This window comes from Accipiter gentilis, chromosome Z (genome assembly GCF_929443795.1).
Source record: "Accipiter gentilis chromosome Z, bAccGen1.1, whole genome shotgun sequence".
Classification (NCBI taxonomy): Eukaryota; Metazoa; Chordata; class Aves; order Accipitriformes; family Accipitridae; genus Astur; species Astur gentilis.
In genome coordinates, this window is record NC_064919.1 from 62,449,000 (window position 1) to 62,461,967 (window position 12,968).

Below are 12,968 nucleotides of genomic sequence, written 5' to 3' on the forward strand. Positions count from 1 at the left end.
ATAACTTGTATTATGGTTTAATTTGAAGTAGGTGCAAGGTGCTTAAAACCACTACCCTGAACATAAAAACATCCGTCTGTTCATACAACAGCAAAGCTTATCTAGGTCACTTAGTGAAGGCGTTGGCTCAAAGAACAAATGCCTTTCTGTACCTTGCAGCAGGCAGAGAGAAGGGTGAGTGGAGCGAAGGGAGAATTGTCAGTGAAGTCCTGTGTCTTCATCCATAGCTTGCTAACACTTGGCTTTTACAGCTGAGATTGTCCATGACAGCAGTAAAGTAGACCCGTGTGTTGCGGGCTTTATTGTGCTAAGAATTATCAGTAGCAGGTGTGACGTTTCAACCCTCTTCTGCATAGATGGTATTCTTTTAAAACTTGCCCTGCTATCATAATTGCACTTACAAAAAAAGTGGTAATTTCTGAAAGTTCAAACTCCACCAGAATGTGGATGTTTCTAGTAATTGAGGGCGTCTCCCTGTTTTCCAGTATTGACAAGAAAAAAAAGAATACCTCTTAGTAAGCTTTCTCATATTTGTTAAAGGCAGGCAGGAATTTGGATTTGTATCATTCGTTGTGCTTTCTGAGGCATATACACACAAATTCTGAAATGAGTTGCTTTGCTGACCTCTTGGAACAGTGCTAAGATATGTAGATGCATTAAATGCTTTTTATTTGAAAGTAAAAAGTTTTGTGTTTCTGGTGACTCTTAGTGGAAAATATGATTTGTCCATGCAATGATGTGGGCATTTTGCTTTAAGATTTTTTCCCACTAAGTTGATTTAGGGCTTATTTAAGTACTAGTTAAGAGGGCAGCAAAGAGTTTGTGGAGTCTTTTTTTCAGAATCTTTATCATCTTGCCAGTTCTTCTGTTAACCTTACCTTTCAGTAGAATGACTGAAATGTTTCTCTGAACTTAAATAAAAAATCATTGCTGCAAGAGCAACATGTGCACTCTAAATTATAAATACTCTATACTTTATCCTGGTCCACAAGGACAGAAACTGTCCTCTGAGATAGGAAAATCACTCCTGAATCACTGGTTATTGCTGAACAAAGACAGAAATTCATGTTCGTCTTTTAAGTCTGGCAGAACTAACTTCTGTGTCAGCATGAAGGTAGTAGTTGTTACGTTTCTTAATACTGCTGTATCTTTTTCTGTTCTAAGAACTAAATATTTGTGAAATAAACTGTGAAGTTGTAATGCCAATGCATTTTCTTGAGTAGAAATTCAATAGTTAACCTGTAACAAGGTCTGCCAATGAGAAAATACTATTATTGAGCTAAGAACAGAGCACCAAAAAGGCAGGTGTTTAAGACTAATGTTGTAAGAAATAGTTGAATATGCAATATGTATTAAAGCATCTAGAACAGCTTCTTGCAGATTTTACTTTTCTGAGAAACATTTTTACTAAGTGGGTTTTTTTTGCTTTATTACATCAAAGACAAAGAGCTTTTCACTAAAAGATTCTTTCGAAATTTTTATTTTCAAACTAGAATGTGGACAGTGCTATACTTACAATGCATTTTATATCATTTATAAGCTTTGTCTCAAAAAATATTCAGTAGTCTGTTAAATTTCTGTATCAGGTTATTACTGTAGAAAAAGTATCTACTATTGCAGCTGTAGAAACCTCTTTTTTCATCATTTTAAGTTTCAAAATGTCTTATTTTTATGACAGGATTTTTTCCTTCACCATATACCTGATAGTACTTGAATTTTCATGTTCAGTACTTTCACTTGTGAATACACAGTTTACCTGAAAGTTAGAAGACTGTATAAAAATCAGCTTATTGCTGAGGGTATTGAGAGGGTATTGATTTACTGTCAGCATGCTGATGTTTTGTTTAAAAATGCTCAGTTTGGGTATTACTGTAACAGTTGTAATAATTTATTGTATAAACATAACTTAATTAAGACTATTTTGCTTTTGCTTCTACAGTCCATACAGTGACACTGTTTCTTAATATCTTTGGATGTTTGGCCTGGTTTTACGTTGATGCTACACGAGGGGTTGATTTTGGATTGAGTATTCTCTGGTTCTTGCTTTTTACCCCTTGTTCTTTTGTCTGCTGGTACAGACCACTTTATGGAGCTTTCAGGTAAACACTTCGCCTTGACTTAGGATATTTAAAAACTTGTCAAAATGCATTAACATTCCAGAATTTGCTTGATTATCATTATGATAATCCTTTAATATGCTTTCATTAGAAACAAGTAGTATGTTTGCCAATAATTCAGTTGTTGTATTTGAAACATAGATGGCAATAGTTAGGAATATCATGGAATACCCTTTAAAGTATTTATAGCTTCTACTATTGACAAAATATTTGTAGGAAATATTTAACTTTGTATTGGGCTGATAAAGATTCTATGGAAGATTCTCATTAAATCTCTGTCCCTTCACACCAAGAATTTGAGAGGTTAATAGTTAAGTGTCTTACATTTTGGCTTCCTGAATGAACTTCATAAAACTACACTTAAAAATCTTATATTGTTGAGTGACCTACAGTGTCTGTAACTGAAGTAGGCTGAGATTCTTAAGAATGAGTAGAGCAGGTATATAGTAATCAGACTCTAGTATTTTTCCTAGCTTTTAGCAATCTTTGCAGACTTCACAATCGTGAGGTGTGGTAGCATTGAGTTTAAGAATAGAATGGTTGGTTTGCATGCAAAATTGAACTTTTTTTTTTGGTGAAAATCAGTAAGTAGCGATTCTAAATCCTGTACTCTTACAGTATTTCTTGGGATTTTTTTTACATTGAAGTGATTCAAGATACTCTTAGTTAAAGTGCACTAATTCTTGTAGAGAAAGACTGATGACCAGAAATTGCAGTTAAGCCTAACCTTTTAGACTAAATGAGATGTTTCTTTTTGCTAACCAAGGAGGTATTGTTGTACCCACACATCTTTGAGGAATCATATAGTTTAACTTGCATTTGCTCTCTAATAAATCCATAGCTTTTCTTAATTAATATTGATTGTTTGGAAAAGGAAAACTACTTCTTGCATATTCAACTGTTGGTCAGTTGCTCAGCTGAAAATGAAATAGTTTCTGAACTGAACTGGTTCAATAAATAGAAATGAACAAACTCCCTTCTGCAGTAAGAGCTGTGAATGGCAAAATCTGATTCTGTGACTTAACTACGTGATTTCTACTTTCTTTAGAACTCTGGTAGCAAGCATATCATATGATCATTAGTTCTGACAGTAATAAGTGAGGTCTTTGTTGAGATTTTGCCTGTACTTTTTTTTTTTTTTTTTTTTTTTACTTTCAGTCTATGTCAGGCTGGCATTTTAGTAATTTAAACAGCAAACATATCTGTATATTTTGCTTTTAAGCAACAGCTGCTTTAGTATTCTGGTCTGCACTATATTTCATTAATTCCATATTAGATTTTATTTCCTTTTACAAGTAAAATATTTTCTTCCCATCCTGCCAGCACTGTGAACTTCAGTCTGAAAGTGGAGCAGAATTCTGGTTTTCATGCATTGTAGCAAAACTTCTGTGTTTTGTCTAAGAGGCCCTGCTGTGTGCTGAACAGAACACAAAGGAATAGTATATTGCTGCTATTCTCACCTGTGTTAGAGGTACAGGTGGCAAAAATACTATATTAAAGAAGGAGGAGCAGCTCTTGTCAATAATCACTTTACAAAATCACAGAATTACTGATACTTCAATTGACTGTCAATAAATGAAAGCACTTTTTCTCTAATTAATGCAGAAAATAATTTTAGATTGGTACTACAATATTTGCAAAAAGTCATTAATTTCCTGGCTGCTTTAATCTTTTTCCCCGCCTCTTTCAGGAGTGACAGTTCATTCAGGTTCTTTGTGTTCTTCTTTGTATATATCTGTCAGTTTGCTGTACATGTACTTCAAGCTGCAGGATTTCAAAGATGGGGAAACTGGTGAGTATTCTGTTTGATGTAGCATTGTACTGTCTGTGAGACAAACACTCAGATTTGATACAGAACCTGCAATACAGTCTGTTTCTTAAAAATAATATCTTGTGTTCACCAGAATTGTTACATTTAGCACTCAAAAAAAGCATTTTTTGAGTGCTTTTAACTAGGAAAAGTGGGTGAAACATATCCCAAGAGTGTGAGGTACTTCTGTTGCTAGGCTGGTCAAAATTTTGTCCTTCAATGTAAACCACTTTGAACTATCGTTTTATACATAACCTCCTCTATTTTGGTGGCTTGTGGAGATGTTACTTGCTTATATTTAACATAAAGACATAAGCAAAACTTAGAGAAAATGAAAATTATTAAGACAGTAATATTATACTGTTTTCCTATTATTTTGTATCATAAATTCTAATTATATTAATATACTTACTACTTATTAAGGAAATTTATGGCTAAAATTTGAAGAATGAGTCAACAATGTATTTGGGTGAATATAGTAGTATATTTTTGATACTATTTGAAAAGCTTATTTGTCCAAGTGAGGTCCTTATTCTATAATAGCTGATTTTTCTTTTTTATGCTTCTAAGTTTATAAGCTTTTACATGAAGCTTTTATGTGTATCAGCTATTTGAGGCTTAGAGGTCTAATATGAAAGAAAAGCTATTGGGAATCAGTCACTGTCCTTGGGAAAAAACCCAACAAGCTTTAATTAACTAAAAGCATGGTTGTAGTAGCCTGCTGGTAGCATGGAGAGCTATGACTGGCAGTACTGTAGCTGGGTAGTGACACTTCTTTGCTTTGTATCAGTGCTTTTTGCTGCCATCCTCCAAACATACATAAGGTAGACAAAACAGCACTGCTTTAGAACAGTAGTGTAAGGAAAGATCCTGTTTTATTATTTTTGCTCTCATAGCCACTATTTTGCTTTTTCATAGATAACCTTGATTGACATTAACAAAATAAAAATGTATTTTAGAGGGCCAACTCTCCAAGTATGTGGAACATGCTTTTAAGAATACTTGGGAAGGGGTATGAAAATGCTAATTACAGTTTGGATTTTGGAGTTTTGTGGTGGAGTCTGGTTGGACATTGGGGATATCAAAGCAATTTGAAACAGGTAGAGGACATTTTAAGGTTGTTTGGGTTCATGGAAATTTTTTTCTGTGGAAGAATCTTTTTCGTCTGAATGTTTTGTTTTTCTTAAGGCAACCTGCTTTTTGTGCTTTCAAGTTTGATATTGTATTTTTCTGTTGGTGTTTCAATTTTTAAGGATGGGGAAATGTTTGAAGTAGATCATGAGAGCGCAATCTTTTCTATTAATTAATCTGTTTATAACCTCAATTAAGAAAGCATCATTGTGTGGATACAATTAAATAAGTCTTCCGACATAGAAGTTGTGTGTGTTTGTGGCATGGTTTTGGTTTATATTTAAAGAAGTTAGAAGCTATCTTTTTAGGGATGTTTTCCCTTCCACGAAGTCATGTAGTCTTAAATCAGTCTGACATGACAGTATGACAAAAAAAACCCCAACGTTGTTGAGCAACTCCCTAATTTTTTCAAAATTCTGCTCAAGGGTAATCATCTTTACTTCAATTTTTCATAATAGCTTCACTGCATGCATTGGGAAAAAAATGGAAACTAAGCTCTGAAAGCTTACAATAGAACTGAAATATGTTTATGTAAAATTCCTATGACTTTTTCTTCAAAATATTCAAAGTTGATCAGAAACAGGAGGTTTTAAAGCTTCCCTTGATGTGGATACCTGTGGTTGAATGGTTCATGTGCTGTGCTAGTGAAGTTTGTCCTTTCTTTTTCCTTCAGTGGGTGGATTTCATCTCTTACTGGTCTTAATAAGAGTATTCCTGTTGGCATTATGATGATAATCATAGCTGCACTTTTCACAGCATCTGCTGTTATCTCATTAGTTATGTTTAAAAAGGTAAGTTACATATTATTCCCCTCTTCTGTTTCCTATGTTTGATCTGGGTTTTGTTTTCCTGCTTGAGAGAGGTACTCTCTTACAAAGTAATGGGAATTAAATTCTTGTGGGTGTGCCTTACCTATTAACAACTGCACTTTTTTGCTTATACTGTTGTGGAGTTACAAAATGCTGTTTGTACAATGCACGTATTTTCTGCAAACTAAAATGGGGAAGGATAGCTCTGAGTAAGAGAAATTGGGAGGTAAGCTCACACTGAAACGGTAAGTGAATGCAGTGGACACTATGATTGTACCTGTAGATGCCAGGTTTTAATTTTCAAATCTGTGGTGATTCATCAGGCTGAGTGATGTGTGATTCCAATGATTGCTAGGTTTCAGCTCTTACCAAAATCATTCCCATTAAAATCAATAGAAAAGGGAGATGCCTGGCACCTCAGAAAAGGTTTTTATTTCTCTGCTTCTATTATTTTAACATTTTGTTGCCAATTAATGATTGCATAACATGAAAGCTCAAAGAAAGATGCTTTTTTTCCCTTGGTTACTTTTTGTGAATTTCCATCCAGAAGACCTAAGTTTAGATAGCAATGTGCTGGTAAGTTTTTGATGTAGATAAAATGTAACTGCGAATTCTGATGATGATGTGCCGGCAACTGTAATAATTCAACCTCAGTTACAGTTATGCTTAAAGATTTTCACATACCCAAGGTCTTCTAGCCTATTTTCAGTAAGGCAGAAATTTTAAGTGTTCCTTGGAGATGTCCCTTCTCCTTACTTGTTTTCTGTATAAAAATACTCAGGTACAGGAGAAAGAAACAAGCAAGAAAAATGTATGGTGGAGCATTTTTTTTTTACACTCTTCCTACTGTATGCATCTGGATTATTTTTAAAAGCCTGCATGCTCAGATGTGACCTGGTGTATCTTTATGGATGAGAAATAGTCACATTTGTAACAAAGAAAAAAGTTACAACATTAATTTTCTTGCTACCCTTGAATGAAAATGTCTTTGCAGTCTTATTTGACAACTTTATTGTGACTTGATAGAATATGAACCAGAAATAGCATTTTAATTTTAATAGTCAGGTAATTGGAAGTTACTCAGGACTTGTTTTTTTGTTGTACTAGAGGTTATATGCCATATTGTTTAGCATGTTTGTTAAGTGATATTGTTTGATATCTGCTTATTATGCAGAGCTATGGGTCATCACACTAGTTTAGCAGATACATATCTGCATTATTAGGATATTTTATGCTTTTTAATATTCAGTCGTAGCATAGCTGGTTCTTGTAACTGTATCAATCAGAGGAATTAAAATTCTTTAAAAATTGATGTAGAAAAAGGTTCACTAATGTTACCGACACAGTGGATTCAAAACTATTTTTTTGTTTTTGTCTCCTGCTGTTTTTTTTTAACATGCACACTTACTAACTCTTTTAATGAGCATGACAAGTTGTATACAAATTGAGACAGAAGACATTTTTGCGAGCTACGAGCCCTGTGTTAAGGATGCAGCCTGTTTGTGCTTTTAAATATGTTATTTCAGGCAGTAGATACCACACACATTTTAGTAAAGACCTATGAGACCCCTCTGAACTTGCAAACTACATGCAGCAGGGCAATCAAAAGTTGTAGCATTTGTGGAAAAAAAGTCCGTTTACTCATTTCTAGATCCCTCCAAACACATGAGCAAACCAGATTTCCCCACCACACAGTTCTGCTTCATGTTTGAGACTTTGCTATTAGTCTACCAAGAAATGGAAGGCTCAGCACTGTTTTCACTGCTTTTCCAACTCCCTAGGTGCATGGTCTCTACCGCACGACTGGTGCTAGTTTTGAGAAGGCGCAGCAGGAGTTTGCAACAGGAGTGATGTCCAACAAAACTGTACAAACTGCTGCAGCCAATGCCGCATCAACAGCAGCAACCAGTGCAGCTCAGAATGCATTCAAGGGTAACCGAATGTAGGGAAACATAAAAATTCATCACGGTTCTTGTCAATTGTACTTTATTTTCCATTCACTTATTATATTCCCTAAAAGCCTAGATCAAAATTCACACAGCATGTTTGTCTTTTCTGCAGCTGTGCATGGGTAAAATGGGAAATGTTTGGTTTATTTTATTGTAAATTTATTTATTTTAAGAAGATAACCATTCTTTGCCCTTTTTTAAGATGTTGCATTCTTGAATTACAAAGCCTTCCATATTTTATGGAGGATAAATAATTTCAACAATTGGCCTGAGAATGAATTGTGGTATATAATGATCAAATAAATGTATTAAGAATTCAGAAGGGGTTTTTAGTGGGTTCACACTCTGGTATTTTTTTAAACTTCAAGAAAGTACTTTGGATCAATTATTTTTCTTTGTAAGAACTGTTTTCCCTATTTCTACTATAAGAAATGGGGTAGACTGAGAGATGTAGAAAGTTAAGTTTGGCTACTGCTTTTGCAATTTCAGCAGCAGCTGGAGGACAAATGCAAGTAGGGTAGATACTATAAATTCTTTTCTTGTTTTTTTTTTAGGATAAGTCTTTTGATATAAACCTGTAAGTTTGCATGAATACTGTTATCTGATCTTGTTTAAATAGTGGTTTTGCCACTTTATAATAATAGCATTTGTTTGTATCTATTTTCATGGAGTATTCTCTACCTGTGAGAAATGACTATGGTGCATAAACATTCTCTGTAATAGAATGTGTAATGCAGTGTACAGTTTAAGGAAGTTAACTGATGGTTTCAATCACAGAGCTAAATGATTATATTTTGCTATTTTTAATTTCAATATTCATGTCTTGGGGTAATAATTTTGCTGGAAAAGAAACCAATATTGACTTCTAGAACACTAGTTTCTGGCCTATCTTCCCTATTCTATGTGCAGTGATATTTTTGTTGTATTGGCGATTTTTGGGGTTTGTTTGGTTTTGGGTTTTTTTTAGGTGTAGATTTGTGTTTAACAGTGGTACTAAATTTCTAGCCTAGTCAGTTACTCCATTTACTGCTTGTCCAAAAACCTAAATATACAGTATTTGATTTTCTAACAGGTCTAAACCCAAGCTTTTTAAGCAATGGCATTTAACAGATACTTGAATTCATTTTAATGTTAACTCGGCCATCTCTGTGATGTGATTTAAGCTAGGGCAAAAAAGCTTTTAAAGTATTTTGAGTTGGAAAAGTGAGAAATCTTCCATCTTTAACAAAGTTAATTTTTAACTCATTGAACTGGAGGCCTAAAAGGTTAAGTTAGTGCTGTGGAACTGAACAATCCATAATGGTACATACCATCATTATATTCTAGAATATAATCAGAACTTAGTATAACGTCATGTTTCTCTCATTTGAAGACTATAAATAGTCTTGGATTGCCTCATGAGTCTTATGCACAATACTTGGGCTGTTTTTTCGAACTCTGTTTTAGGAGATGAAAACAGGAATGACTGCATCCCACAACCTGTATAAGTATATGCTGTGGCTGAAATGAATTTGGCTCTTAAGGTGAATCCCCTCTAGTAAGACAGCATAAAATTCTGAGGCCCCTCCATGTTCTGAATGTGGACTGACTTTCATAAATTCTTTTTCACTCCACTGTATTCATAATAACAGAGGAGCATTACAAAAAATAAACCCCCTAGCTTAATCCCTGGATCAGTATTGCACTGTTAGCATGAAGTCCCTATTAGTCTCCTTTCTTTTGCTAATTTCTTTAAATCCAACTTGAATTTGGACAAATGTTGTAGTTTCACCTATGCTGAAGTTCATATTAATGAATATACTTGCTTCTAAATGTTCTTTGCATCATGAAGTTAAAAGCAATTTAAATATTCTGTGTACAGGGGCTGTACAATTTCATACTATTGGACATGCTAGCATTGAACTTAAATTTGTGTGGAATGTTGTTAAAAGCTTTCCAGATAAAAGCCACAATTTTCTATTGAGATCAGGCACCATTCTTCTAGCAGCTGTGTATCAAGGTTCTTTTCATGATCTTTTAAACTTAACTTGAGGGTTGTATCTAGGAACTCCACTATGGATTGCTTTTAAATCTAAATTTAAGCAATTCTCTTGGTATCTCTTGGATAGGAATCCCAGGGACATCATCCTTACAATTTAACTTAAGCTGAAGATTGCATAATAACATACATTACCAGAATATATTATGGAGAAGCACGTTAGGAATAAAACCTGAATTTGGCAGGTAGATTTTTTTTCTCAAATGTTTAAAGGCTCTTTGAGAAAACATATTTAATATTCTATGTATAGGGAGCTTTGATTTGTAATGTCTTGAGTTGAATGTATGGATTTAATCCTCCTTAGTGAAATTCAAGGTTCAGTTACATGTGAATTGTTTAAATCAGAAATCTCTGACACTTTGCAGCCCAAAAGGGAGGGAGAAGTTTGAGTTTAGCTTTGACAACGGAAGGCTGGTATTTGTTAAAATATTTTGTACCTAACGAAAACTAGATTTTACAGTCTTTTATTAATTACTCAGAGTATGGCACCCACTTAAGTTGTCATTTTGTAGTATAGTGGCAAACTGAGTACAAAGTATGAAGTTTAAACACTGGAATGTCAGTAGTCATTGATCTGTAATTTAGGAGTTGGTTTTATTTATCTGAGGGATGTTTGTATATTTTGTAAATTAGTAACAATGCTCTGCCATCCTGGTGAATGTCATGGTTCTGTACAAATGCACTTCTTCTGTCCCTCTGTTGCATGTCTGAGTAGTTCAGAACTTTTGTATATTTATTGTATTAACACAGTGTCATAGAATAAAAAAAGGACTTTTTTCCTGGGTGTTTGCTCTGTATAGTTTTCACCAATATAAGGATTTTTCTTCTAACGGTCAGGATAATGTGCAGGGTGGATGATCTGTGTAAAAAGCTCACTTGGTTTTTATGATTCTGTATATAAGTGCTATAATTCTGCTGAAATGGGGAAGCAAAATGTCCACTATCAAAATAATAATGTAGGGTATTAAGAATTAGTCTACTCAACTGTAACGAAGAAAATTCTGAAAACACTCCCAGCCCACTTTCTTGTGCTGTAAACTCACGAGGGTTAAAATCTGAACATGTTTTGTTGTTACTGAATGAAATTCTGCAGGTATTAAGTGAATCCTAAAACACTACTGAAAGTAAAATGAAGTTGCTGAAAACAATGTTGCTTTACTAGTGTTTATTTTCCTAATTTCTGCCTATGGATTGACATTTCTGTATCACTGCAGTGTCTTGCTTTTTTTTTAGGCACTATCACAGTCTGTTAATTTTTTTCATTTAATATTGACTGTAACACCTTTTAGTACTGAATTTATCAGTGGGTTTTCTTCAAAGGGCAAAACAACTTCATCTAGACCACTGTGATGTAGTTACATTTGCAAATGCACAATACAGGGAACAGTGCTCTGAGGTACAGTCAGTATTATTTTGGGAGATAGTGGAGTTGAGTTTTTGAAGACACTTGTGCATGCATCATCTTTTAGTAGTGAAATTCTTCATCAAATTCATCTGTTTCTTTGTAATTTACAGATCTAGGATGGCAGTGGCAGCAGACTAAAGGAACAGTTTTTGTACTTTCTTGTAAATGGTCAGCACAATTGTGCACCATGATCCCATCTTGTTTTATGGTTAGAATTATTACACTATTTAAGTGCTGTTGTGGGGAGATGATTCCTCTGGTTTGCTGAGGCTAGTTTTCCTCAAGGACTTGTAAGCACAAAGTTGGGAAGGCATGCAGACACAGAGAAAACAGCACCGGGAAGAGAACTGTGATTAAAAATACTCAGTGATAACTTCTGGCAAGTGTTTCTGTCAAGGAAAAGGCACGCAGCAAGAGCATTCTGGTTATGAATCAGTAGTACGGCACAGTGGATCAGATAATTAAAACAAATGTGTGTTAGGTTTCACTGGGTTACATTAAAATGTGTAAGGATTAGTTTCTACCTTTTTTTTCCCCTGCAAATCAGTTTTATGTCTGCAAGTAGCTTTTCTTCTCACTAGAAAAATCAGGAAGACTTAGAAAAGGAGTGATGCAAATTTCTTACCTCAGCAGCAGAATACCAGTTTAACTTTATGCTAGGATTAAACTACATACCATGTCACACACTACTGAGGAAAGAAAAAAAAAAATGTGTTGATGGGACATATGACTTGTGGATCACACTGATGTGCATTTTGTTCTGGAAAAAAAGAAACGAATTCTCCAGCTGTTTAACGGAAGCATATACAGCTCATCTGAAATGTGTTTTTTGTTGGATGAATCGATAGTGATTACACCAAAGAACCATGCTTTTAATTCATTTCACTGTTTCTCAATACACTCGGTGCTGCGATGTGACTAAGTAATGTGTGTTTATATATGAAATGTGTGTTTATATGCTTCAGTGGGTGTTCCTACACGTTGCTGTTAACATCAGCCAGAGGTGAAGGAGGATGCTTCAACACAGAGGAGCTGCCGTACAAAGCGTTCAGACGACTAGGTTTTACTTCTTTGTACCTATGATTCAGGAAGGGAAACTTTCAGCTAGGGAGATGGGAAATTTCTGAGATGACTGATTTTTGGTGATTAAAAAGTTGGAGGTTGTATTAGTAATGGGCAGTGTGCTTGCAACATGGCTAACGTAGGCCTGGAAAACCCAGGCCACTTTAGAGTCCAGTTACCTGTGGCCACTCACTCAGCTTTTCTGCTTTGCAGATGTGTACAACCAGAGCTGGGTGGGATATGCTGGCTGGAGCCCAGGCCATTTTTAAAAACAGCTGCCTCTGACCACTGATGGCTCTGCGGCATCAGCTGCTCTGCCACTGCTTCAGCCCACAGTGCTGCAAGTAGATTTTTACAATGTTTATAGCCTAATTAAACAGTCTGTATTGTCTGAGCTGTAGTCAACTGCATGCATGCCAAAGCATGTGTAGCTGTTTTGCAGTGGAGGGCTGTCGTCTTTGCTATGCATGTGTTTTTAATGTCTTAGAGAAAAAAGTGGGTATCCTGGATTGGGCAGTGGGGTGATACTTTTTGTCCAAGGTAAGAGAGCAATTGGAAGCAGTCAGAATAATGTGATTAAATTTGGAATTATTTTTTCTTTACTGATCCTACTGTATCTGAATGATACCTGAAGCTGGTTAGGGACA

The 12,968-nt window shown here is 35.0% G+C and overlaps 1 protein-coding gene across 1 annotated transcript in view; it reads left to right on the forward strand.

Annotated features, from left to right (window-relative positions):
- Positions 1-12,715, forward strand: part of SCAMP1 (secretory carrier membrane protein 1) — a 50,546-nt gene extending 37,831 nt beyond the window's left edge. The window contains exons 6-9 of the mRNA XM_049794438.1: positions 1,940-2,099; positions 3,808-3,909; positions 5,732-5,849; positions 7,649-12,715. Coding sequence (XP_049650395.1) covers positions 1,940-2,099; positions 3,808-3,909; positions 5,732-5,849; positions 7,649-7,813 — 545 coding nt within the window. The 3' untranslated portion in view covers positions 7,814-12,715. The remainder of the gene's footprint in view (positions 1-1,939; positions 2,100-3,807; positions 3,910-5,731; positions 5,850-7,648) is intronic.
- Positions 12,716-12,968: the final 253 nt, after the last annotated feature.